Source organism: Helobdella robusta (genome assembly GCF_000326865.2).
Source record: "Helobdella robusta unplaced genomic scaffold HELROscaffold_1, whole genome shotgun sequence".
NCBI lineage: Eukaryota > Metazoa > Annelida > Clitellata > Rhynchobdellida > Glossiphoniidae > Helobdella > Helobdella robusta.
This window is the reverse complement of record NW_008703570.1, coordinates 8,338,218-8,365,644: the sequence shown is the minus strand read 5'-3', so window position 1 is coordinate 8,365,644 and position 27,427 is coordinate 8,338,218. Positions and strand designations below refer to the sequence as shown.

The 27,427-nt window shown below is 31.7% G+C and overlaps 5 protein-coding genes across 5 annotated transcripts; 4 read left to right on the top strand and 1 right to left on the bottom strand.

Annotated features, from left to right (window-relative positions):
• Positions 1 to 2,022: 2,022 nt before the first annotated feature.
• Positions 2,023 to 2,250, top strand: HELRODRAFT_137908 (hypothetical protein; the record flags this gene model as incomplete). The annotated part of the gene is made up of 1 exon (XM_009011163.1): positions 2,023 to 2,250. A coding segment is annotated over one exon (228 nt), but the record flags the coding sequence as incomplete, so codon positions are not given.
• Positions 2,251 to 2,742: 492 nt separating this feature from the next.
• HELRODRAFT_137665 (hypothetical protein) lies at positions 2,743 to 3,033 on the top strand (the record flags this gene model as incomplete). The annotated part of the gene is made up of 1 exon (XM_009011162.1): positions 2,743 to 3,033. A coding segment is annotated over one exon (291 nt), but the record flags the coding sequence as incomplete, so codon positions are not given.
• Positions 3,034 to 3,171: 138 nt separating this feature from the next.
• HELRODRAFT_127971 (hypothetical protein) lies at positions 3,172 to 3,426 on the top strand (the record flags this gene model as incomplete). Its single annotated transcript, XM_009011161.1, has 1 exon — positions 3,172 to 3,426. A coding segment is annotated over one exon (255 nt), but the record flags the coding sequence as incomplete, so codon positions are not given.
• A 928-nt stretch (positions 3,427 to 4,354) lies between these two features.
• On the bottom strand, positions 4,355 to 7,215 carry HELRODRAFT_105479 (hypothetical protein). The gene is made up of 4 exons (XM_009011160.1): positions 6,993 to 7,215; positions 5,778 to 6,036; positions 4,724 to 4,939; positions 4,355 to 4,610 (listed from the first exon to the last, which is right to left on the bottom strand). Exons 1-4 carry the CDS (start codon positions 7,158 to 7,160, stop codon positions 4,429 to 4,431), a joined length of 825 nt encoding a protein of 274 aa, XP_009009408.1. The 5' UTR covers positions 7,161 to 7,215; the 3' UTR covers positions 4,355 to 4,428.
• Positions 7,216 to 10,799: 3,584 nt separating this feature from the next.
• On the top strand, positions 10,800 to 25,835 carry HELRODRAFT_62664 (hypothetical protein; the record flags this gene model as incomplete). Its single annotated transcript, XM_009011159.1, has 25 exons — positions 10,800 to 10,900; positions 10,992 to 11,318; positions 11,575 to 11,692; positions 12,794 to 12,911; positions 13,213 to 13,352; positions 15,536 to 15,572; positions 16,180 to 16,263; positions 16,595 to 16,742; positions 16,974 to 17,014; positions 17,263 to 17,442; positions 17,666 to 17,775; positions 19,778 to 19,874; positions 21,375 to 21,497; positions 22,036 to 22,187; positions 22,578 to 22,701; positions 22,882 to 23,009; positions 23,231 to 23,411; positions 23,490 to 23,633; positions 23,715 to 23,946; positions 24,107 to 24,234; positions 24,344 to 24,451; positions 24,798 to 24,914; positions 25,005 to 25,207; positions 25,378 to 25,474; positions 25,618 to 25,835. Coding segments are annotated over 25 exons (3,456 nt in total), but the record flags the coding sequence as incomplete, so codon positions are not given.
• Between the last annotated feature and the right edge of the window lie 1,592 nt (positions 25,836 to 27,427).

Sequence of the window (27,427 nt, the reverse complement as noted above, 5' to 3'; positions counted from 1 at the left end):
TTAACGATATGGATGTAATAAGTAAATATGAAACCATTCGTAGCTCTAATTCAAGTCACTGTCATTCTACAATTGCAGACCCTTCCCTTAACGATGATGTCGATTCAACTCAAAGCTCATTAAACCGTATTTCAATTAGAAGCAACATTAACAACAACGACGACATGAAAAACAACAGCAGTAGCAAGGAAATGTACAATTTGAATTCAAACAACGGAACGAATCACGGAGCGTGGGCTTTCTCGTCGCCACAACGCACGACAGACGATATAATGAACAATAACAGCGATGCAATTATCGCTCCCAGAGATGCAAGCGTCTACGGAGCCACACAGTCCCTTGACACCTCAGAAGTGGCTCAGCGCATTCGAGAAATTCTCAGCGCCCACAACATTGGTCAACGTTTATTTGCGAGACACGTTCTAGGTCTGTCGCAGGGGACCGTCAGTGAATTGCTTTCAAAACCAAAACATTGGGACAAATTGACGGAAAAAGGGAGAGAGTCGTACAGGAGAATGCACTTGTGGGCATCGGATGAAAACAACATCACTACTTTGAAATCTTTTGCTCCAAAAAAAGGTTAAAACGTTTTAAATTTGTTCAAATTTATATATATATTTGTGTGTGTATGTATATGTTCGTGTGTATAGAGAAAGAAAGTTAACTTCTTTCTTAATCAAAGCATAATTGAAAACAATAAATTCAAGCCGATTTAAAATTCAAATGACATATGCCGGTCCAAAAAATGTTTTTTGCCAATCTTCTTTGTATATAGGTACGTTATAGACATATACCATTTCACGAATTTACCTAATGATGTATCTTGCACGAGGATAAATGAATAGAGACATTTTGATGGGAATGTAGTGCATCAAGTACATTACATCTTAAGTAGAATTCGAACTCTAATCGTCAACCAGGCGAGCTTTCACCTGCCACTTTGAGACAAAAAAGACAGAAAACAGAAATTTATCTTGAAATGTTAATTTTTTATAATATTCGACTGAACATTTTATTTGAGCCACAAATTTAAATTTGCACTGTTTAGGCTCAAGCATGCCAACGTCGACCAGCGAAGTAGATGATGCAGAAACTGAAGAGAAAATAGCACAAATCCTTTCAGAAGCAAAGTTGCAAATGCAAATGAAAAACAACGGACTAATGGTTAGAGTAATATCAAAATTTTTTTACTTTTTTTATGTTTTTGTGTGCGACGACTTATCAAACTTTCAAAACGCATGTTTTATCATACAGAGTAACACAGCATCAGCCATGGTAGCCAATATTTATTACCAAGAACTATCAAGATACAACCAAACTAAAAGGTTAGAACTTAGTTTCATAAAAAAGCTCACTAAAGGTGAATGAATACTTATTAAAATTATTCACAGGTTTCACAAAGCAGGCGATGGCAATCGGGATATTGTTGCCCAAATATACCAAGATGAACTTAAGAAATTGGCTTCCAAAGCGGAAATTGAAGGAAACGAGGAGGATGCTGATCTTTACAAACGCGAGATATCTCGTATCAATGAAGTAATAAATCAAAACAATCCGTTAACATCATGTTCATCAGACCAGTACAATTCTGCAGCAGCAACTGAGTTGATAGATAACAAAGAAAATTCTTTCAACTTTTTAAGTGAACCAGACAGCAGTCTTTATAACGTCATAAAAATCGAACCAACTTTGCATTCTGAAAATATGAAAACAGAAAGTCGTGAAAAACCCGAAAGTTTTGAAGCGATTAACGTTGGCATTCGAGAAGAAAGTTTCCCACAGGACTTGAGAACCAACAGACCGATCGGATCAAGTTTTGATGCGTTAGATATAGCTAAGTCAACTAAATCAGTTTATCCTCATAATTTCACACAACATTACAGCAACAACCATCTTAACCGTCACACAAAATGCAAAGAAAACGGCAACGTTGTCTCCCCACTACAACAAATGCAAAGTATTGCTAGTTCACTTCTAATCAAATCCCAAAGACCTCTTAGAGCTGTATTACCGCCGATAAGTCAAGAACAGTTGGACATTTATAGTGAAATTGAAACGGAAGAACTAGTGAAAAAGGTAAAAGATCTTTTGAGTCAGTATTCTATCAGTCAAAGATTATTTGGAGAAATGGTGCTAGGTCTTTCTCAAGGAAGTGTGAGTGATTTATTGGCTCGTCCCAAACCCTGGCTTATGTTAACTCAAAAAGGTCGAGAACCATTCATACGAATGCAAATATTTCTTGACGACCAAACAGCTGTTTCAAAATTAGTAGCAGCCCAATTTCAATCTCCTGCCGAAAAATTAATGAAGCTAACAGGTTCAAACAATATAGGTAATACTTATTTATCATTTATAATATATAAACTTATTTTAAACTTAAATTGATTTGCAATTTGTACAGAAAATAAGAGTGCGTCAACATTAAACTCCGCGTCAAATCAAATATCAAGCGTCATATCTCCTGTTGCCTCGTGCAAATATCCGAATTTCATTAACCAAATGTCAAATTCTTATCGTTCATCGAAGTTGGCTTCAACACCGTACATTTCAAAACAGAACATTGACAGTTTCTTAGATAAACCAATCAAATTTGAACAACAGTATGATGTAAATAATGAATATCTAAAGCAAGCCAGTTTTGAGACGGGTAATGCTGCTCCGCACAACATATTTTTATCTCGCACTCCGCAATATCCAATTAACTTCTATCATCCAAATGTGATGATGAGACTTCCTCAGTTTGGTCATTCTGCCGAAAATGATTACATGGCACCAAACAATGTCAATAAAAATGTCGAGAACAACCAAGAATTGGACACTTTTGAGATAACAACTAAAGTTAAAGAAGTACTTCAATTTCATAACCTTGGACAAAAGTTGTTTGGTGAAGCCGTTTTAGGATTGTCACAAGGATCAGTAAGTGAATTACTGTCAAAACCCAAACCATGGCATATGTTGAGTTTGAAAGGAAGGGAACCCTTCTTGAAAATGCATTTGTGGCTCCTAGACCCACTGAGTATCAGCCGCTTGAAAATGTACCAAGATCAAATTAGAAGTATGTTTATTATAACTGCTATAAATTTTGTAATACTAATTATATATAACACTTTCATATATAATTTATTTTAACTTTTAGCGAAGAAACGCAAGTCAATTGACGATCACAATTTAACTGACAGTCAGCAAAAAAAGACCAGAATTTTTTTTTCGGAAGAACAAAAGCATTCTTTACGTCAAGCATACGCAGCCGATCCATATCCAAGTCAAGCTACTTTAGACGAATTGGCAGCTGGTCTAGGTGTAGCAACAAAAACTGTAGTAAACTGGTTTCATAACTATAGAATGAGAGCGAAACAACAAATGAAGACTACAATTATTGCTTCTGCAAATGGTACACCGCAAGAAAATTTTGAAAGAAAATTAAGCGACATGTTTACTTATTGTAGTGATGATGAAAATATGGATTCCGAAATAACTGTAGACGACGAGACGTCATGCGGCGGTCTAGCCACTAACTTCAGCCCTGAAATGAACCAGACCAACGTTGAATCATCGCCCCCTAAACACGATTCCAATGAATGTGAAAATAAAATAGAACAAGAAGATGAAGACGATGAAAAGACGCCAGACGAATCAAGCAGGGCAAGCGAGAACGTTTATTCGGTCCCGTCAAGCCCCAAACAGCAATGTTCTAACAAAAGGAAAAGCGCCAGACCGCAGTGGGTTTATGAAGGAACACAGCTGCTTAGAAACCTATACGAGTCAGAAACAGCAAAACGTTACGATTTTAATGAGACAGATGCGAAGATCAATTCGGTTTAAATAAAATAAGTTATTAAATAAAAACTCTTGTTTTTACGGAGAATGTAATCCTAACTCGAACTTTCATTTCAAAGATGCATCAAAAACGACATTTTTGGAACTGAAAATGTATCTATGTGTGTATATATTATGGCTTCATGGGCTTAAATTATGTATTTGCGCATTTTTATTGAATTCTAAGACTATTTTGGTATTAAATCTATTACAAATATTTCATATTTACAATTGTACATCATATGATAAAATATCTAGTCAAATATTTTCAAGTCATATATTCCTGGTCAATAATTTCTGTTTTGATTGAGATTGTGCTCAATATATTTATATATTTTAATAAATCAAATATTTTAAATATTTCTTTATTTTATCTCGCTGTAGTGATTGTGTTATATATATATATATATATATATATATATATGTATATATATATATATATATATATATATATATTGTTTTGTGTTACCATCGTGATATTTGAACCTATTTTGTATTGCAATTTTAAATAAAAAAAAAATGGAACTAATACGCACGGTTTTTTTTGTTTTGATATTAAAAAAAATCAATAAATAGATTAAAAATAAAAACAAATTAGAAAGATGTAAAGTGTCACTGAGGATCATAACCGTAGATGAAAGGCAGTCCTGATGGAACATTTCTTTTATATTCAGCGTAACTGCTACCGAAAAACTTGTACAGCGTATATTCTTCGGCTGCAACTCGTTCTCTGAAGAAGAACCACGTGAAAATAAAATAGAGAACTGTGCAAGCAGGGTTACCTATCATCACCTACAGCAAATAAAAACAACCAGTTAAAAAGCAATGCAAGACTTCATATAAAGCAACATTTATTTTAAATACTTGAGACATTGCCAAAATATATTCTCATTAAAACATCTCACTTGAGTTCCCACACTCCAGCACATCCATCCAACATAGGAAGGATGTCGGAAGATAGCATACAGGCCCGTCGTCACCAACTGATGGTCATTTTCTCTTCTGTCTCGAATGTAGTGGTTGAAATTAGATCCTGCATTAAACATTGCACCTTTTCTTAATATTTCCCCAGCTACTACCATTGTTAATCCAATGTAACTGTAAATGTGTGGCAAACTAAGATCTGAAATAATTATAGTTGTCATACATTACAAATAAATGTTTCCAAAATGAACAAACAAAACTATAGACATTGAAAATCATTTAAATGAATCCTACTCTTGATTCTTCAAATTAAAAATTAATATCAAATGTTGTTTTTGACAACATTTTCAAACTTTTGAAAACAGCATTTGTCTGAACTTATCTAGTAGTTTGAATAAAGAATTGAAATATAAATAAGTTGCCTGATTATAGAATAATGGCAACATTAATAAGTTTGGATAACTAATTAAAAAATTAGAAGTTATACAACTTTCAAATGTATTCTAATAAGGCTGCAACTGCAAAGCATGAAGATTCAATTTTATTATGCCAGCATGGTTGAAAATGTTTTGAAACCATTTTCAAGAAAGAAGAATTTTTAGTATCAAATTGGAAAAAAAAGGAAAGGCCTTGACATAATGTAGAGGAATAAAACATAATATTAAAAAATCAACAACATTCATGCCCACTAAAATCGTTTAACGGAAAAATTGAAAAGCATTTTTGAAAATAATATTTTTTTCTTTCAAATAAACGTAAAAAAAAGTAATGAAGTAAACCAAAATTGTTTAAATATCAGCAATATAATCAGTTTTGCATTTCAATTTCAATTTAAATATTTAAATGTTAAATAATGAAGTTAAACTGGAGATTTGCTCTGGGTATATAACCATTTGGTAACCAAACTCTCAATTTTATATGGTTAAAAAAGTAACTTTACGACGAAAAAAACTTTTATGTAAATGTTCATTTGGACACATACATGAAAACCCAGGACAGATCTCCAATTTTTTAAAATTAGTATGAAATGAACTGACATGGTATGACCATCCATTCTAGAACATATTCAATGAAACTAGCCACAACTGCTAAATGGTACTCCCGACTGTGGTTCAAAAGGAATGAATCTAAATTAAGGTTCTGTGGATTTGTTATACTTGTGGCAAAATATTCTGACCAATGGAAGAAAGCTAAAGCAGCAATGTACCAACCACACAATCGTAAGCTCATATCAGAGAAAGCTAACATGATTCCATAGCTGAATGCTGACCCCAACATATAACTTCTCAAGGAAATCTATGCACACAAATATAAATAATTACAATTACATCTAAATTATATCACTTAAAATAAGAAACAAGTGCTTATTAAACTGATTTCATTAGATTAAGACATTAAGTAAGAAGTTTATTATATTATCATAAAAATAGAAAAACATATTTAATACAATGCAATGCATTTGAGAGCTGTAAATTTATAATTTATAAATTTTCTATGAAATTCTTATAAACAATTTTTAAAGAGATTTTACATTTTAGTATGTGACATTCTTATAATAATGCATATGCATTCATATAATGTGGATATGGCTATACAAACCCTTTTTAAATGTGCCAACCAGATAAAATTTCAAATTGTCATTCAATATTAAAATTTAAAATTCACACGTTATATAAAAATAAAATTATAGATAAATGATATTCTACTAAAACATTTTTAATCTGTGATTGATCAAAAAATAATTAAATGATATTGGTTATGTTATTGATTTTATTAAGATTGAATTAAGTTAAAATTAAAATAAACCTTAAAGCTTAAACTAGTTTTAAACTTTAAAGTTTAAACTTTAAAAAGCATTAAAATAACATTTTTGAACCGAACACAAAACACAAATTAAAAATTGAAAACTTGTTTCTTATTAATCTTAAAACTTTATTCACTTTTTAACACAGAAACAAAATGATTGGAAAGCCTTATAAACAAATGATTCTGATTAAAAAATTTCATTTTAATTTAAAATAATTAATAAATTAAATTTAAAAAATTATTCAACCTATAATTTATAATATCGTTATAGGTTATTATATATAATAACCTATAACAATAACCTAACCTATTATAATATAATACTTCTCTATTCTCAAATGTAATGTGTAATGATAATAATACAAATTTATAAATTTAACATTAATTTAATTTTAATTTGACATGTTAATTTGAAATTTTTACATTTAAATTTAAAAAAAAATCACCTGAAAGTTTGTGGAGTTAAAAAAGAACTTTATAATGGAGCAAAATATTAAAACATATAAAAAGCTAATGTAGATAAACTGGTCACTGTCACTTGAAAGATCAATTAAGCAAATTAAAAGACCGGAACAGAACGTTGCAAAGCTCATCAAACTAGGCGTGCAAGCCATTTTAATTTTTAGTCAGCAAAACAAGACAAGAATAAAGACACGAGAAAGACTATCACGTTTCGTCTACAACAATTTTTATGTTTACATTCGACCAGCTTAACCAAAAACTACAAATCATTCGAATTAATAAATTGTAAAAAGTTTCTTCATATCATTTAAATTACTGTTACCATAGTTTACTAGTTCGTATGTTGATACTTCTTCGTTAATTAGTCACAAATAATTCTAAATATGTGGGCACACAGGTTTTTAGCTTTCGAAAAAAAGATAAATTGTATAATTTATATTGTATTATAATAATTCAATTATCTCGGAATATCAAGTGATATTCAACAAGTAGTGCCAAATTTCAACTATTACAAATTGTTAAAGATCGGGCTTTGTAGAGGTCGATGGAAAGATTGCAGGGAAAAGAGATCGCGGTCAACAACGAATAACATTCGTGAAGTCCTTGAGTCACTTGTTGAATTGGTGTTTGTGACCCTCACTCTGTTTCTTTTTCTCTCGCAACCTCATTTCAACTCTTACAAAAAATAAAAGATTGGGTTTTTTGGAGGTCGATGGTCGGCAATGTCCTGAAAGGATAAGGTACGATAAGGTAAAGAAGAAAGAAGAAGATGGTCGCCAAATCCTGAAAGAATAAGGCACGATAAAGAAGATTTATAATGTATATTATATTGTAATTATAATTGTTTAAGTGCAATAAATTAATTAATTATTAATAAAGAATTCTAAACAAATCTTAAAAAGTTGGCTCAATGCAAACAAGTAAGAAAAAAACAAACGATATCTTCAGGAATGAGATAATGATAATGAATATGATTATCTGATGATGATAAGAGATAATGAGAAGATAATGAGAAGAAGATAGAGGTTGCGAGAGAAAAAGAAACAGAATGAAGGTCACAAACATCAATCATTTAATACCAGTTAACGGTGAAGCTAATTAGGTAAATCATGACGTCAATGAAACGACAAGAACAATATGACTGATGTAAATACGCAACGCGAACATTAAATGATAGGAAATAACTTGTTGTAATAGAAGTTTTATACACATATAGTATACAATTATACAGGCTATATGTGCATTACTTAGGTAATGCACTATATGTGCATTACAGGTAATTATAGTCAAATAGCATATAGACCAATGAAATTATATTTACTTTCAAGGACCGAGAAAATTTACCTGTGAATGATTTTATTTTTTCGTTAATCATAAAACCAGACTCAGAATAACTCAGATAGAGTCTGGTGCTCAACAGGCGTTCATATGCAAATGCATCATATGCATCATACGTATGGTGCATAGATTAACGAGTAAATTTCCTATTCAAATCAACGGTTTCAAGAAAATAAAATATAAAGTAAAAAGTTGAGTCGCATTATGACATTTATTGCCATGATTACATCCTTCATATGCCTACATCAGCATTTCATGACAAGGTACCAGCATCGAAAGAGAAAATATTGACTCTGACTATCTTTTGGTATATTTACTGACAAGGAACTGTTTATAATTCTACATTTGAAATAGCAGGGAGGATTAAAACAAGTAAAATGTTTAAATTTAAACCACAGAATAAATTTAATTGAAGACGCTAATGTATAACGAATAAAACCGAAGACGTCTGCATTCCTTATGATATAAAATATATATTTGGTAGTCTTAAACAAAAAAAAAGTTAAACATTATTATTCAATGAGTATATCGTTAGTTCGGTTCTTGCACATAAAACTGGCGTGAAGTAAAATACATTTTTTTCAATAAAATTTTTATCAAAAAAGGTCTGTTTCGTGTTTAGATAAAAATATTTTAAAAATAAAATCGTGCTCAGTAATTTTACCAAAACAATACAAGTTATGAACCATTAGATTTCAACTTTTATGAAATTTTAATTAATGGATAGATACACTGAATAATTAACAATATTAAAGAAGCCATTATAATTTAAAACATTCGAAATATTTTTATTTAGTTTCCAGGTCAGGAGGTGTGTGCTGTGCCTCTTTTTGCCGTTTAATTATTATATTGATAATTGTGCATGAATGATCAGGAATGTCTATATAAATAAATTTATATATAAGAGTGCGCGTGTGTGAGTGTGTGTGGTTTTGTGTCTGTTTGAATCGAATGTAAGTATAAATGTATTAAAATATACGTCCAAACTTTTACATATATAACATCTATAACTATATATATATATATATTATATTAAAATTACACGTTCAATACATATATATTGGCGAAGGTATATGGTAGTTTCATATAAATGAATAAACAGCAGTTGTAAATATTCTTCTCATTTAATGAGCGCATGCATTATATTATAACAAAAGTTTCTGTTGAATGCGTTGTGTAGTAGCTTTGATGATGCTCCCAATGGAATGGTAGCTAGGAAGGAGTCTGTTGTGCACACACTATATTTCTATCTGTATCTCCTTACGTATACATGTTAGTATAGAAACTAACCGCAGAAAAACATTTGTACAAGAAACTTTTGTATAGTATACTGTTTGCTTCCAGGATTTTGGACTTTATGTTTAATTTCTAATAAATTTATTTTTTATTATTTTTATTTTATTTAACTATTCAGTCTATTCAATTTTTATTTCATTATCATGATTAAGAGATAAATAGTTTTGCTATAATTATTAAAATAATAAAATTATTCCAAATTCATAACTAATGGATAACCGTGGATTAATCATTTTATTGTTCGTGGCTGGAGTTTGGTCTGCAAAAAAAAGTTAGTAAACATCAATATCTATAACTATGATCTGATCTGATGATGAATGAATCACTTTCTTTTTTTTATTTTGAAATACTGTTCTGTATTTCATACATTGTAACCGTCATGTAATCTGTAATGTAATGTAATGCATTATAATGTAATTTAAGGTTATAACGTAAATTAAGCGTGCACAGTAATTAAACGTCTGTAAGTTACGATGCACTAACATCGATCAAATATGAATTAATTACATTAACAAAACGTAAATTAAAATCTGGTATTCAGTAAGAAGCCATTGTATGTGTACATGTACCTATGTATTGTAAGTTATTTTTGTGTGATTAATTCAATTTCGTTGTTCAATTGTTTTTAACCAAATATCGCTATCGGCGTAATTTTTTCAATTTTGATTTTATTATAAGAAAAAGAAAAAAATTAAATACTTTATATCATATTTCTACAGTCATTAGCAAATTAAATTCCAATTAGTTGGCAAATTATTTCAAAAGTTTTGAACCACAATTCTTTTTTTACCGTTGCAGTTTGAGTTTTTAATTTTATAATCAAGTTTTTTGTGTACTTTTTTCTCTGGGTCCCATTTGGCGTTTGTTCGTTGTTTTTAAAGCAATAAGTTTAAATTTAAAATTCATAAACCCATTTGTGACTATTTCATTTTATTATTTATAATTGAATAAAAAATAAAAATTTAACAATAATTAATGAGTTTTTGCACTTTGCAGAGTAATTTTAAATTTTGATTATATTACAAAAAGCTGAAACTGGCCAATATTCTTAATTTAAAAAAAATCTAAATTGTTTCAAAAACATCAAATAAAACATCACTTTATAATATAAAGGAGACACAGATGTAGAAATAGTAACTGAATATTCACTTGGAAGTTGCGGAGAGAGTGTTTGTGAACCAAGTTATGGCAACTTACTGATTGGTAGAGAGAAAAATCTCACGGCAAGTTCTACCTGTGGAACTAAAGGGCAAGAAAAGTTGGTTGTTTTTGTGTAAACACTGTATTGTATTTTATTGAATTAACTTTCAAATGCTGACTGTTCACTGTTTTCAACTTGATCATTGCAGGTACTGTGTAGTAAGTCATCTCGATAAAGATAAACCAAATAACCAAAAAGCTAGGACTTTCAAAAACTGCTTCATATGTGATTCCAGACAACCCTACAGTGTTGATAACAAGAAAAGTCATTTAATAGAAAATGTTCTCCAGACCAAAGAGTTGGATAAAAATAAATGGTGGCAATCAAAGTATGGAGAGCACAGTGTTTATGTTCAGTTCGATCTTGAAGCTGAATTTCATTTTTTGTATCTGCATTTTCAATGTAAAACCCTGCTCCCTGCAGCTATGCTTGTTGAAAGGTCAAATAATTTTGGACGGACCTGGAGAGTTGACAGGTTGATTAGTTGTTTTTATTTATAAACTCTAACCTTCACCAACACATTTTATATCTGAATAAATTTAAATTTCTGAGTAATTGGATCATGTTGTTCTTCCATGACATAATTATTTATCGTTTTATTTAAATCTTAATCATTCTGAAAAGACAAGATTTAGTTATAAATTTAAAAAATGTCTTCTTTGAATATGATAAAAATATAAAAAAGAAGCAGAAATTTAGTTTGAAAATTTAACATGATATTGTTAAAACAGATATTTTTCTGAAGATTGTGAGAGAGATTTTCCAAGAGTCCCTACATATTCAAGTGACTTCAGAGTTCCTTACTGCACGAATGAGTTCTCAGAATCTCCAAATAAGCTAAACAGAGAGGTTACAGATGAATATTTACTGTACATGTTTGAAAACCACATTTGCCTATTACTGCATTACTATAATCTCATAATCAGTTTGATATATTTTCAAAGAATTATTTATTTGCCAGTATATTTTGTTAAATATTTTTTTGTTTGTGATCATTATTTAATTTTTCTATGTAGTGATAGTTGAATTGTTTCAATGCAACAGGATATTCACTTATCTGTTACCTTTTTATGACAATTAAGTAAATTATTATGAACTAATACTGGGTGATAACAAATTTCCACTTACAGCAATTTTGAAAAATAATTTTTTTTTATTAATATGAAGTTTATTTATTTGTGTCTAAAATTTTTTCAGAAACTGTTTTCAAAATATGTTTTTCAAATTTTAATACACAATAAGTGGTTTTTAGTTTTTCATACATTTCAATATAATTTCTAGACTGAAATTAAAAACAGCATAAAATTACACATGCATATATATATATATATATATATATATATATATATATATATATATATATATATATGTATATATATATGTATATATATATGTATGTATGCATACATTTTTGCATATTTATATACATTCCTGCATACAATAAATATTGATGTTTACTTCCAAACATATGTTATCTATCACATATCTGTCACATACTTAACACACAAACATGCATGGATGATTGCATGTACACATACATGTATAAACTTACATAAAATGATACATTACCACACTCATACATTTTATGCAATCTAAAGACTAACCTACTTGCCATCTGATCACTCCTAGTTTATATTTTTGTGCTGAAAATACAAAATGAGATGAAAAAATTAGCAATAAAATTGACACAATCTATTTGCATAAAATGTATCACTCAGTCAATCATAGCTGGAAAATGTACATTATCATTATTATTGTTGTCAACATTTATGTAGCACCAATTATAATTTAGAATTTACATACCAAATTTCTACTTAACTTACAATTTAATATATCATACATACATACATATATATCTGTTATTGATATTTTCAAAAGTTTTTTTTGTATTAACAATGATTTTAGGTTTTGAACTTGAAACACCAGCAAGATGATTTTTTATATTTGTAGGTGTTGTTGACAATTTTGCCTCCCGATTTCAAAGATCCCAACCCGTACAGAGAGGAGATTTTGGATATTCTCAGGATGACGAACATCAGGATTAATTTCACAAGACTTCACATGTTGGGTAGGCACTGTGTCTTTTCGTTTGTGGTTTTGCATTTGTATAGTTGAAAGTTAAAAAATATTTTTTTTATAATCTTGCAAAAACTTTTGTCTATGCAAAATAATCTTCCATTTGACGTTTCTCATAGTTAAAATACGCTTCTTAATTACTTTTCATCAAGAAATAAACTTCAGTTATTTCACTTGGTTAATCTGTTTAAACAATTAAAATTTGTTTGCGAGGCAAAACACTCCGGTTGATAAAGCAATCATTAAAAGCCCTAATCATGTGGATTGTATTAACGTGGTCAACTGTTCGACAGGTGATCAGTACCTTTCCTTGGATGCCAAACGAAATTATTATTACACCATATACAACATGGTCGTGAGGGGCAGGTGCTCATGCTATGGTCACTCCAACAAGTGCATACCTCTCCCTTGGCAAAAGAATATCACCGATGCCGTATGTTCTCACATTTGTTTTCACTAAATTTGTTTTATTTATTCAAAATAACGTCATATTATTATAAATTTATATTTTTTTGGTAATTTTTTTACTTTTTTAGGTGCTATTATTTATTTATTTACTTATTTATTTGAATTTTATATTCCCAAACAAATGCTTCAACTAGACACCACATGCACTTATTGAAAACTTACCTACACACACATTTCCATATAATTTTCTCATTCAATTCGCAGCTTATTCACATTGTATTATGCTACAACTTAATTGATAATAGTGTATTGATGTTTGCATTTTGCATTTACATTTTCCCATGAACTTGTTTCTGTTGTTGCTGTTTTATTTTGTTGTTGTTTTTGTTGTTGATAATTTATTTTGTTTAGTTTTTATTTTGGAATTTATTTAAAAGCTATATGTATGTATGTATGTATGTTAAAACCAAAATATGATGAATGACACTGAACGGTCAAACATCAAATAACAAATGTATGTATGCATGTATGTATGCATGGTCATAACAGCCATCATTTTGCCCCAACTCGCTTGCTCGCAAAGAAAGCTATATTGTGATTGATTGTTGTTTGCATCTGTTGCATATAATATAACTTTATTATGATCTGTAGGAATCAAGTTGTTACTACATTTTGCAAAAATGTTGTCGTGTATGTGAACGTTCTCATTTTGTCTCTCACAGACCATTACTATTTGTAAATTCTGGCAATGTAAATTTCATCAGTTCGCTTGTGATCAAAGCTATCATTGGTCATTCGATGTTTTTAAATCTAGAATTTAATCGAAGATATTATATTATTAAATAAACTGACTTGACCAGTGGCAGCTTATGCCATATTTGTATCTAGTGGACAGTGAAATATTATTACAGTTTGACAAACCATTTTTTGTTTGAATGATTGGAATGATTTGATAAAACTTTGTTTGCAAATTGAAATGTTATTGTAATGAGTTAAAACCTCAGCATAAAATTATTTCCTATTTTTAACAGTGGTTATTTATCTAGAATAATCTAGAAATGTTACTGTAATGAGTTAAAACCTCAACATAAAATTATTTCCTATTTTTAACAGTGGTTATTTATCTAGAATAACCTGCAATTCTAAATTTTTATATCCAGTTAAAACGTTAAAATGGTTAACTATCTTTTTATCTCTACGTTTGTTTGACCGTGCCTGATCAAGGTGTTCAATGACTGCACATTTTATTTCTAAAGCCTTTCTATACGTTGCATTTATTAGCGTAACGTTAATGTTATTATACAATGCATCAATTCGCCTTACATTAATGTTACTGTTTTTTGTAAAACGTATTTATGATTTATTACTTTTTGTTTTTATTAATAATTGATTCTGTAAAATTTTAAACTGCCTGAAGATTTTTAAACAGGCAAAATAAGTTGAATTTTTAAAAAATACGGTTTTTTCCATTTAATTTGGCAAAAGATTTGCCTGTAAGTGCTGATACATATTTTGTTGCTTATCTAGAGAGTAAAAGAATGATATTTGAAATATAATAATAAGTGATCTGAATATTTTTTTTGAATTCTATATATTTTTATTGCTTATTTTTGTGAAACTTTTGGTTCTGGAACATGTCTCAAAGCTTGATAGCATTGAAAATCATTTGAAATGTTTCATTCAAAGTTTGATGTTTAATGTTTGTAGCAAGCAGGAAGAACACAAGCTGCATTATTTCTTTCTCAGTTTATCTTTATTTTTCACATTCTGCCTCTTTTTATTTTGCCATAACCTAATTCTATTTATCTAATGTTTCATTTTAAATATGTCTAAAAAATTTCTCATTAATAATATCAATTTCAAAATTTATTCATCTATTTTTTTTAATCTTCTATTTTTTGTTGCATAAATAATCAGTTCTGAATATTAAAATAAGATGTGGTTTTAAGCTAAATACTTTGACTAAATTGCATTTGTAAAATTGTGGAATGGTTTGATGTAATTTGAATGGATTGCGTAGAAAACAAATCATTCATTTATCCTGTTTCTTGTAATGCTGAATGCTTTTTGTAACTAATTTTCCTCATTGTCTCTTTTTTGACGTTGTTTCTTTATAATTTTTGATCATTAATTTGAATTTTTTATGATTTCATATCTGCTTGTTACAAAAATATGATTGAACCTACTAACACTGCAATACTACTGCAGGTCTATGGACAGTGTGAGTGCACACACCACACCACCGGTTTGTTCTACGTTTTCTGCTTTTTCATTTTTCTCTATTAATAGACGTTATCTTTGTTATTATCCTGTTAGAAAAATTTTGATGCATTTTTTTTGTATCATTATGTATTTTTCAATAATATATTATATTATTATCATATTATTGTTATTTTATGTTAAGTGGATGCTTATTTTAAGCGAGCAATTGTCTGAAAACATCTGCCATTAAAGTGTATCTCTGTTTTATTCCTTAGGCACTTGCTTGTTCTTCTTCTTCTAATGAACCATTTCTTCTTGAACATATTCAATAACAAAACTTTTAAACTACTCTAAATGAGTTTTCTGGAAATTTTTAAAAATTCCGTGTGCATTAAACATTTAGACATAGCACAATAGTAAAAGATTTCAAATAACACAAATGTGTATGAATTGAATAGATGCGTATGCATACATACTATATGCACATGCATGCAGGATCATTATTTTAATTTCCTTAAATAAATTGTTCTTGGTAGCTAACATTTAATTAATCTCAGCCTACATTAACCTTCGATGCTATTCTCTGGAACACACATAGCTGCATGTTTGCGCTGCATAACTCTGATTAAATTAATGAACCAACTTAATAGGTTACAACTGTGAGAGATGTGAAGATTTTTATCAGGATCTACCTTGGAGGCCAAGGAGCAGTGATAATCTCAATGAATGCAAAAGTATGGCGAGTCACATTCACTTAGTGTTATTTTATTTTCATTGCTCTTTTCTGTGGAATTTTTTAGTGGCAATTTAATCCCTAATGCAAGCTTAATCACACTGTTCATAAAGAAATGTTGTGCTTCAATTGTATTTTGATGCTTGTTCAATCACTAACTGAGCATAAATGAACTGTTAATTTTTCAACATTACATTTTGCATTCATTTTATATATTCCTGTATCACACAATTCATGCTAAACTATAATGATTGTTTGTATCTGCTACTACTCACTTACGTCAGTCAGTCATCACCCAACAAAATGTAATTAATTATTGCAATGTTATCTAGGATGTGAGTGCCACAACCATTCCAACAAGTGCCACTTCGACCCTGCAATCTTTATCCTCAGCCACAACAAAAGTGGTGGAGTTTGTGATGATTGCCAGCACAACACCATGGGACAGAACTGTGAAATATGCAAGGCTAATTATTACAGGTTAGCGACACTCTTGAATTTCAAAAACATCGAAGTTATTACTGATTGATCATTGTTATCATCGTTTTTTAAACCTGTTTTGGTAAACCAATTTTTCATGAGCTAGTATGCTTGCCCCACCACGTTATGAATTTTTATTATGATATTTTTTATTGTTGATAGTAAACACGTTAATTACTGTGAACTTCACTCAAACAAATAAATTGATGCTTTCTTTGATGTTTGTTTCAGAAATCCAAGAGTCTCAATTAATCATCCTGATGCTTGCATACGTATGTTCTCTTCATGTTTTGTTCATATTCTTTTCATGTTTTGCTCACGTTTTGTTTATGTTCTGTTCATTGTTTGTTTGTTGTTTTTTTGACTGATATTTACAAATTGTTTACATTTTCAAATTAAATTAATTTCTATAGACAACGCTGAAATTTGTGTATTTGCATATGTGTATTTGTTTGGATGCACTGTAACCAACAACCTATCACTACTGTCATCGTCTTCTTGACATCACCTACCACTGCAGATTGCGATTGCGATCCTCGTGGTTCAGAAGTTCTGGGAGGTTGTGAGAGCACAGGCGATGCAGAGCTCGGCATCGAAGCAGGAAGATGCAATTGCAAGAAGTTCGTCACCGGACACAGATGTGACACTTGCCTGCCCGGCTACTGGAATCTTGACGAACGCAATCCACACGGATGTGAACGTAGGTTGTTGACGTGCGTGGAGTGGAAACATTAGTTTATAATATGGGTCGTTGATGAGTGTGCAGAGGGGCGATTCATTTTATTGTCATAGTTTCATTTGAAAATGTAAATTATTTGAAAATGTGAAATTTTTTCAGCGAATGCAACAAATTAAAATGTAAAATCATCAACTGCACTATGAAATGTATTAATTACTTTATAAAATAACGACTGGAACAACAGCATGTGCCTGCAATGCATACGGAACAGTGGCAGGTCATCAGTGTGAGTACCAAGCTGGTGAATGTAGGTGCAAGAGGTTCGTCACTGGAAGGACGTGTGATTCTTGTCTGGTTCGTTTTCTATCTGTACATATCCACCTGTCATTTTGTTCATGTCGTATTCTTATCATTTTATCCGCTATTTTGAGAGCTGGATTCCTCAGTGACTCATGGTTATGTAGGTTTTTCATGTTTGTTTTAAACCTGCATCTTCATATCTTCAACTACATACACATTTCTTTCAAGTTCATCTATTTACTCGCATACAACACACAATTTTCCATCACATGTTAGACTTCTGGTGCCATTGTTAGAGCTCCCACTTACATAAACTTCAACATAATTAGTTTAGAGTTATCAGGTTACAAATTTAGAACTGGTTTCTACGTGAAATAGCGTTTATATTTTTTTTTTTAATATTGATGCTATTTTCATAATTTCTCTTTTTTGCCGTTAATTTGTCTTATTTTATCGATGTTCTCGCCACATTTCCTGTTGTTATTGATAGTATTGCCACGTTGGTGCTGGAGATTGGAACAATTCAAATATCAACACATAATTTGGCGCAAAGAACATAACCATTTTTAGTTGTATATACATATATAACATTACTAGCATCGTATAACGTATTCAATTGTAAATCAAGTATTGTAATAAAGTGTGTGGTTTATTGAATGACTTATCTTGATCTAAGAAATGTTTATGCACTCGTTTTACATTCTCATATGATGCTGCTCTCCAACAACAACAACAACAGCAGCAGCAACAACATCCACAGACCACACATGCTCGGAAAATATGAGCGTATTTTTTTATTCTTTTGATTATTATTTATATGCCTATTACATTGTAGATAGTTTATAATATTCAAGATGCTTTTAATGCATTTGTTGAAAGGTTTATAATGGATTAACTAACTAGTTGTGACTAAATAAAATAACACAAATGTATTAACATGTTCGTGGAAATGGCCTTGCATAATTCCGGCGAACATTGTCTGCGTCACTATCCGCACCATCTTTCCACATTCTGCCGCCAGGAATGGTTCATTATTCATTTATTCATTCATCAAATACGTTGAAACAACGTGCACAGCAACCGGCGAAGAAATAAATATCATAGTTGTGCAATTATCGGATGATGCATGCATTAGAAGCACTTACTTACACGGAGATGAATGCATATCTTTTCCAGTCATACTCGTAAATACAACGGATGTTTGTTGTAATTTTCAAAGAGTACTCTCTTGCTATCTACCTCATTCAGTTGAAATGCATGTGTAGGTTGTATATATATATATATATATATATATATATATATATATATATTCATACATACATATATATATATATATATGATATATATATATATATATAATTATATATTTGTATATACATGTGTATGCGTATGTATACACATTTATATATTTAAACATGTTTAAGTATATATATATATATATATATATATATATATATATATATATATATATATATTGTTTTTCTTCAGACGGAATTGATAGTTAGGCGTTATTACATACACTATCTGTTTCTACTGCTGTTACTACTGATAATTATCATCCATATATTTATCATTAGTACTATATTATTATTATTATTATTATTATTATTATTATTATTATTATTATTATTATTATTTATATTTTCTGGAATGGAATCATCTCCCCAGTAATATAAATTTCAGTAACGATTTGGCAGTAATGGCAGTGATTACTAGGAAGAGTGATTTAATGTTTACTTGCGTAATCTTTATACTATTCACCTGCCAAATAAATTATGGCCTAGTGAATTGTTTGATAGACTACAATAATAATTATAATAATTATGATGACGTTAGTATTTATATGTAAAGTAATGAACACCATCAGCCTGAGTTCCTTTGAATTGTTTTTCAAATTCATACCAGAATGTTTATTAATGCCTATTTCAATTCTTTTTATTCTCATTTATTTAATTTTCTTCTTTTTAAACGTTTTCGTTTGCTCTTTCATTGGAAAACTAAATGTTCACAGAAAATGCTTCATTAAAAGTTTGTTATAAACGACCAAAACTTGCAGCCAGGTTATTGGAACTTTGGCCGAGATGAGGAGGGATGCACGGCTTGCAATTGTGACATCGGAGGTGCCTACGACAGCCAGTGTAACGCACGTACAGGTTTCAAACTTTTCACTATTTTCTGCATGTAATTGCCAATGGAAAATTTTCAGATAACTTTGCTACTTTTTGTAAGGCTAAATTTGATTATTGTTCATTGCATGTTTTTATATGCAGGTTCATAAATATTGCGTAATTATAAGAAAAAATATTTTTTAGTGGGAAGCAGAAACTGTTGGGATTTGTTTTCCATTTGAGATTGGTAACATATATATTAATTGTAATGTGATGTAATTGGAACATCTGAAAAGTGAATATTTGCGAAAGACGTTTCACAATTATTGAAAATCTTTAAAATGTTATCGACATCAGACCTCTTTCAGTCTGTTATGCGTAGCTACGGCAGCCTCAAGTAGATTGTGATTCTTTTCCTACTTCAGTTGTTAAATTGCTCTTGAAAGTGTATGAGGAGGGATTTCAAACATGAAATCGAGACCTTAAAATTAGTGATAAACCCAAATGAATAGAAGCCGAATTATTATCTTGGTGGTGCAAAGTCAGTACTGGAAGACAAGATGCAGAAATAAGAGGTAGACGCAACATGGCTTTATTGGTGTGGTCAGTCGTAGAATCAAAAAAACTTACATATTGTTTGTGTTGAAGTCAAACTGTAAAAATGATCTCAGGATATTAATAAATAATATTCTTTGTAGGAGTCTCTATTGTAGTTTTGTTAGAAGCACCTTCTAACACAAACAACAATATCAACGAATCCGACGACATTCAACTAATTAATAGTATGTTACGAAACACTTGGTTTTCTGCGTATAAAACAGACGATGAATAGAATTGTTAAAAATCATCAAATACTTTAGACGCAGACGACAAACTAAAATTCAAAAATTTTCAAACAATAAAATGTCATCTCTAGCTACAAAAGCTACAAAAACAACTCTGCCCCCAATCTGAATTTAGAAATTAAACATATTCATTTGATTCTACATCATGTGAACACCAAAACTTAGAATACATCGGTGTGTGACTAGGACTTACAATGAATTTTTTGTGTTATCGTCAAGGATTACTTTTTAATAAATGAGCATTACTAATAATAAATAAATTATAACCTAATAAATTATTTTAATATAATATTTCTAGAATCAAAAACTGTAATAGTTTTTGCCAAAAAATAGCGTGTTTTAACCATAAATTTATTTTATCAGAGGCTGTTTTAATACGTGTTTGTTTTAAATTGAGCTTTGAGCTTAAATAAGTATTTGAAAAAATTTCCAATCATTGAAAAGCGTTGAACTAGTCCTGAACAATTATTGCTTTTTTATTTGAAAACTAATAATTTCGTTTTCACTCTGGTTGAAGCTGTGCTACATTTGTGTTTCAGGTATGTACAATCGCAATGTTCTTTGATACTGCCGATCACTACGACCAAATATTTTATTGTCAGTTCAATTTAGTTTTCAGTATTTCCTGATGAGATGTTCATTCGATAAATTAGGACATCTATCGGCAAAGCTGGAAAATAATTTGTGATGAAATTTTCAGGTCAGTGTCGGTGCAGACCGAACATCATAGGACAGCATTGCAATCATGTGGCTAGGGACCACTACTATGCCTTCCTTGACTGGCTGCTCTATGAGGCGGAGGAGGCATCAGAGCGTGGAGTCAGTGCTGTCTTTTGCACCATGCACATTTCATTTGATAAATGTTAAATATATTTCAACCACGATATTTTCTGTTTCTTTTGTAGTTTGTTTTTTAATTTAATTCTTTTTTATATACATTAGAAAAACGATTCAGTCCAACCTTTTTTTTGGTTCTAAATTGTAATTGTAATAATATTAAAAGTGCTAATTAAGCTAATTAAATCATTTCATGTACATGCACACACGCAAGATAGGATTTAATATAAATAACACTACGTATTTGTGTGTGTTTATACAACACATATACCGACATAATGTACATACATTATTGAGTTTGTTTATATTTTTTTGATAGTATCCCTAATGAATTTAAAGAATAATCAGTTCAATACAATATTTCTCAAGTTTTCCAAATGAATTTCTACATCGTTTTTTGTGCCTTAAATATTTAATTTAAAAAGTGCATTCATTCTTAACAACGTTTAGTTCACGATAATATTTAAACGTCAACTAAAACATTTAAATTTAAAATTGATTGTCACTTGAGCAGAAGGCTCAAGTTATATACAAGGACCGCCTGTCTGGAGGCGGTTATGTGACTTGGACAGGAGTGGGTTACACGAAGGTCATGGGCGGCTCCTCTTTAACCTTCGTTGTCGATAACATACCACATTCTATGGAGTACGACTTTCTGCTCAGGCATGATTCCAAGGTCTGTTGGCAGTGTTTCAAAATATTTCTTGGATAATAAATATTTTATTTTTTTAATGGTATCTGCTTGTTTATAACACGCCTAATATCAATATTAGCAATGCAAATTTAGATTAATCGAAAAGTTTAAAGATTGCTTGGGGATTGCGTGTGTGAGAAGTTGTATGTGTTGCAAAAGTGAGACACGAGTTGATTGCGAGTGAGGTGAACGAGCTTGGTGAAAGGAGCAAATTCTGAAAAGAGTTCATGAGTGGATCAGTTATGAGGAAATAAGCAAAGTTTGGATGTTGTGTGTGCAACTGAAGTTTTTCGAAACTTGTGCGCTATGAAATTTTTATTGAGATGATGCATAAAATGAAACTAACATCAGCACATCACAACTTGACCGCAGCAGGTGCTCCACCCCTGGGAGGGATTGAAAATGACCATAGAAAGGTCTGGAAGGGCCAATGAAAGAAGTGGTTGTGCAAACACTACTCCACAGGATTACAATAAAGTTTTTACAATACAGCCAGGTTAGCATTGCTAGTTTTAACCTTAGTCATAATTGATTTTACTACTTTTTTTTCTATCAATTTCTACGCAAATTGATTCATTATTGTGTAAGAAATTGTTTCACGACACATTTCTTAAATATAATATCAAATTTGTTAGACTATCAAAAATGTGAACCGTCTGCATTATTTTTCATCCAGACACGACACATTCGTTCGTGCGGCCCGGCACATGTTTGGAAAAGGGAGTCAGATACACAATTACATTCAAGTTCCCTGCTCAGCGTTATGCACTTGACGGAAAAGAATCTCATATTTTTATTGACTCTGTGAGTTGCTTGTTAACTTCCTTGATGAAAACGCCTTTATTTAATTTTATAAGTTTGAAGTTTTGCTAATTTATGTATCCACATATACTAACTTTTGGCAAAATTTATTCTTAGTAAATTAATTAAATGTTTTTGCTATATTTTAAAAATTTGTTCAAGTTGTTATCAGTTTGATTTAAAACAAATTCTATAATGAGTAAATGTCTGAACTATTCTTTCAGCTTGTCCTTCTTCCAGGATCCACTGGTCATCCCTTGAACCAGAAACCAGAAGTCTACGAGCAGTTCAAACGACAAAGATGCATGGAAACGTATTATTCACCTGTGCGACAGTTCAGAGAGTCAGACATTTGTAGACGACTCGTTTTCAGCTCCTCCGTTGCTATCCACGATGGAGCCAAAAGTGAGTGAATGTAGTTTAATTGGCAATAATCATTATTTATTTCTGTTTAACATACGCCAACTTGTTCATCACGACCAGGTTGTGATTGTGACCTGCATGGATCGTTCAGTCCTTCGTGTGAAGTTGCTGGCGGACAGTGCAAGTGCAAGCCCAATGTTATCGGACGGAGGTGTGACAAATGTGCTCCAGGCTTTTACGGACTCACTTACACAGGCTGCATGGGTTAGAAGTATTGTTGCATCTCTTGTTAATTTATCATGACTTTTTTAACAAACGTATCTTTTTATTTTGACCCATAATTAGCCTGTGACTGCCATAGCCACGGTTCAATGAGTCCAGTTTGTGACCAACGGACCGGCCAGTGCCCGTGCAACACCAATTCATTTGGATTGAAATGTTCCAGTTGTCAGCGAGGGTTTTGGGGATTTCCAAATTGCAGGAAATGTTCTTGTAATGGAAGGGCAGATGAATGTGATCAGGTTACTGGGAAATGCATTGGATGCCGCAGCAACTCCGGTGGACCCTATTGTGACGGGTATTTATTTTTATTTTGAACGGCTTGAACATTATTTTTCACGCAAGCTATAATGGTTATTATGCGACACGGGCTGTTCTGTTAGCTAATTTTTTTGTTAAATAATTTTTAGTTAACCAACCGCCATCGAATGTGCAAGTTTTTTTTTTCAAATTGAAAGATGTGCCGATGGTTATTATGGTGATCTGAAGACCGGATGTCAACGATGTCCGTGCGAACATGGAGGCTCGTGCAGGTGGGATCCTCGAAGCAACCAAGTTGTCTGTGATTGTCCAACCGGATACACTGGTTGGTCACTATTTCAATTCCTTCTCATCTATCATTTTATTTTTTCTGTTTTTTAAAACGGTTATTAATAATCATTTTGATTGATCATTTTTTGACATGATTTCAACAGGTCCCAGGTGTGACAGATGTGCTGAAAATTTTTACGGCGATCCGACCTATCCCGATGGTACGTGTCAAATGTGCAAGTGCAACAACAACATCGATCCCGCCGTTCCAGGTTTTTTTCTAATCATGCTTTCAACGAGGTGCTTGTCTGGGTGGCGATTTTTGTTCTTTTCAATGAATTTGAATGCAGTTTGGGTCGTATAATATGATTTTCTTTTGTTTTCATTGAGTTTTACTTTTGCCCAATTTTTTTGAGTTTTCCTAATATTTTTGTAATTTTTTATTTTAATGTTTATTCAGAAAAATATTTGGCGATTGTTAATCGTGAAAAAAATGTTAATTAGTTTTTTATTAATTTCACACCACTGGAGTGGTGTGGTGCTACGTTGAATCATTTCAAAATGTTCTTGAATTTTTTGTCTTAAAGCTCATTTTTATTACCTTCCTAATGCAACCAGGCAGTTGCGACAGTCATACAGGCCAGTGTACAAAGTGTTTGTACAACACCGAAGGAGGTTCCTGCGAGAGATGCAAGGCTGGTTATTATGGTGACGCCCTGAGTCAAAATTGCAAAGGTTGTGTTAAAATAAATATCCTTCATCCAAATTTTTTTATTTATTTCATTTTGCCGATAATAATTATTTTTAAATTTAAAATGTACCCAGCATGTGTGTGCAACGTTCTTGGAACTCATGCTCACCTAAGAAACGATTGCGATAGAGTGACTGGTCAGTGTCACTGCTTGAGTAATGTGTTTGGTAGATCGTGTGATCAGTGTGGGGAGAACTTTTGGAAACTGGCCGATGGGAGAGGATGTGAACCGTGCAACTGCGACCCATATGGCTCACTCTCTCAAAAATGCAACGATGTTTGTATTTTATTGCATACGTTACTGGTTGTTTGAACTGTGGTGTTGCTATACCTTTTGAATTAGTTTGCTCTCTGAAATAATTTTGTGGCATTTTTTATTTCTCATTTTTTAGTTTTTAATATTTCCTGGTTTTGACGGATTTGTGATGGTGAAACTCGGTGTTGCAGATTGATGGTCAGTGTCAGTGTCGGAGAGATTTTGGAGGGAGGCAGTGCAATCAGTGTGCTGAGAACTTCTGGGGCGATCCTAGATCTTCCTGCAAAGGTCAGCTTGATTCGTTTATTTTTTTTATTCACCATTTATTGAATTGTATACTTTAAATTGTTGATATCTAAAGTGGCCTTCAAAATGAAATATAGTTATTTTAAACTAATCAGCATCAACAACGCCAACATTATTAAATACAGAATGCATGTGCGATGTTGGAGGTTCAGTGAGTCAGCAATGTGACAGACACACGGGTGCATGCACATGCAATCCAGGAGTGACAGGACATCTGTGTGACAGGTGTGCAAGAGGCACTACAGGTAGCCTGCCTCACTGCAAGCCGTGCGGTCCTTGTTATGATGGATGGCTCAAGCTCATCGGCGATATCACCAGTTCGTCTTTGAATTCTTTGAAATAAAATTGTGCTGTTTGTGCATATTGGCGTGCATTTGTGCCTCGATTTTGCTATTGATTACAACTTATTCACGTTCTCTTTCTACATTTTTTAGATTGTAAAGACGATTTGAAGATAATTGCCCATTTATATGTCACTATTGACAACGTTATTTTTCAACAAAAATAATCCTAAAATAAAACAACTAAAACTACAGTTGACATGTTGACCTTAGTAGAGCAATCCCGAGGTCACCATGGAGGAGGATCCTCGAACACGTTCTTTCGCGAGATTCAAGAAATGACAGTCAAGTTGGACGAGATAGCCGGGATTGTTGACTATTTTGAACGAGACTCGGGCAGTTCTTCCTCAACTGATGAGTTTAAAAACCTATTAAAGATTATTTGGGAAATCAAGTAAGTCCTGTGAATTGAAATTATTTTAATGTTTCAAAACTGAATTATTATATTTTTTGTATTTCCTCGCATGTGCATGCAGATCAAAGCTGGCAGCGTACAGAAATGATATGGGTGACATCGACCAGAGCAACAAGCAGAACACTGATGACGTAACGAGAATCAGAAATAGACTTCGTGACATTAAGTTCACCTTGTCCGAATACGAACGATTTGCTTATGAAATTATACGCAATTCAACATCGATCATCGAGCACAATGTCGAAGGTCGCTTCTGTTCTTTTGCATTTTATGTTAATATCTTTTATTGTATTTACTTGATTTACTTTACTTTATGTAAATCAATGAACAAATTCAATTGATTGTTTGATGAGATGCGAGATTTCGTTGAAACGTTGGTCCATTATTAATTTTTCAATTTTGATTTAAACCGTGTAGGAGCCTACAACTCCATAAAGGAAAGTTACAGAATATCGGAAGAGGCGTGGTCCCGAGTGATTGGGCCCTGCCACGGCACCAGGTCGTCATCTGAGAGGACGAGGAACGAGGCAGAGTCCATCCTGGACAGCAAGAGGTACGAAATCGAACATGGAGGTGGTGGCTCAGGATCAGTCGACGTTCACCACGAATTGAAAGTCTTCACTGATTTCATAAGGGATGCAAATCAGAAGGTGAGTGCCCATGTTTCTATGTGTATATCTGTGTGAAAGAGTTTGTCCTTCGAAACCTGATGCCACTGGTCACAAAATACGGACTAAAGACTTTACTAATTACAAAATAAGGATCATAAAGTTTAGATTATTTGAATTATGAATTGCACATAACTCAGTGTTTAATGTTTAACGGCAAAACCTCATTCAAATTGTTTATTTTTTTTTTGTAAATACAAATAAAAAGAAGTTAAAAATAATTTGTTACTTTGCTACCTGAGGTGTGTGGAGCAAAATATGATAACTGTGGTGTCTGCGGAGGAGCCGGGTGCAACAGTTGTGGAGGGCGCATAAGCTGCCACGAAAGTTGTGTCGACAGATTCTCAAATGCCTTCAACAAAACAGTCGAAGCCAAAGTCATTTTAGACAGAAAGAAGCAGGATGTTGAGAACGAAAACGAGGAGGTTCTTTCTTATCTCGTTGATCTTTTAAATGTTTAGATACGTAACAATCATGTGCCACTATATCAGATCAAAATAACTACGACTGC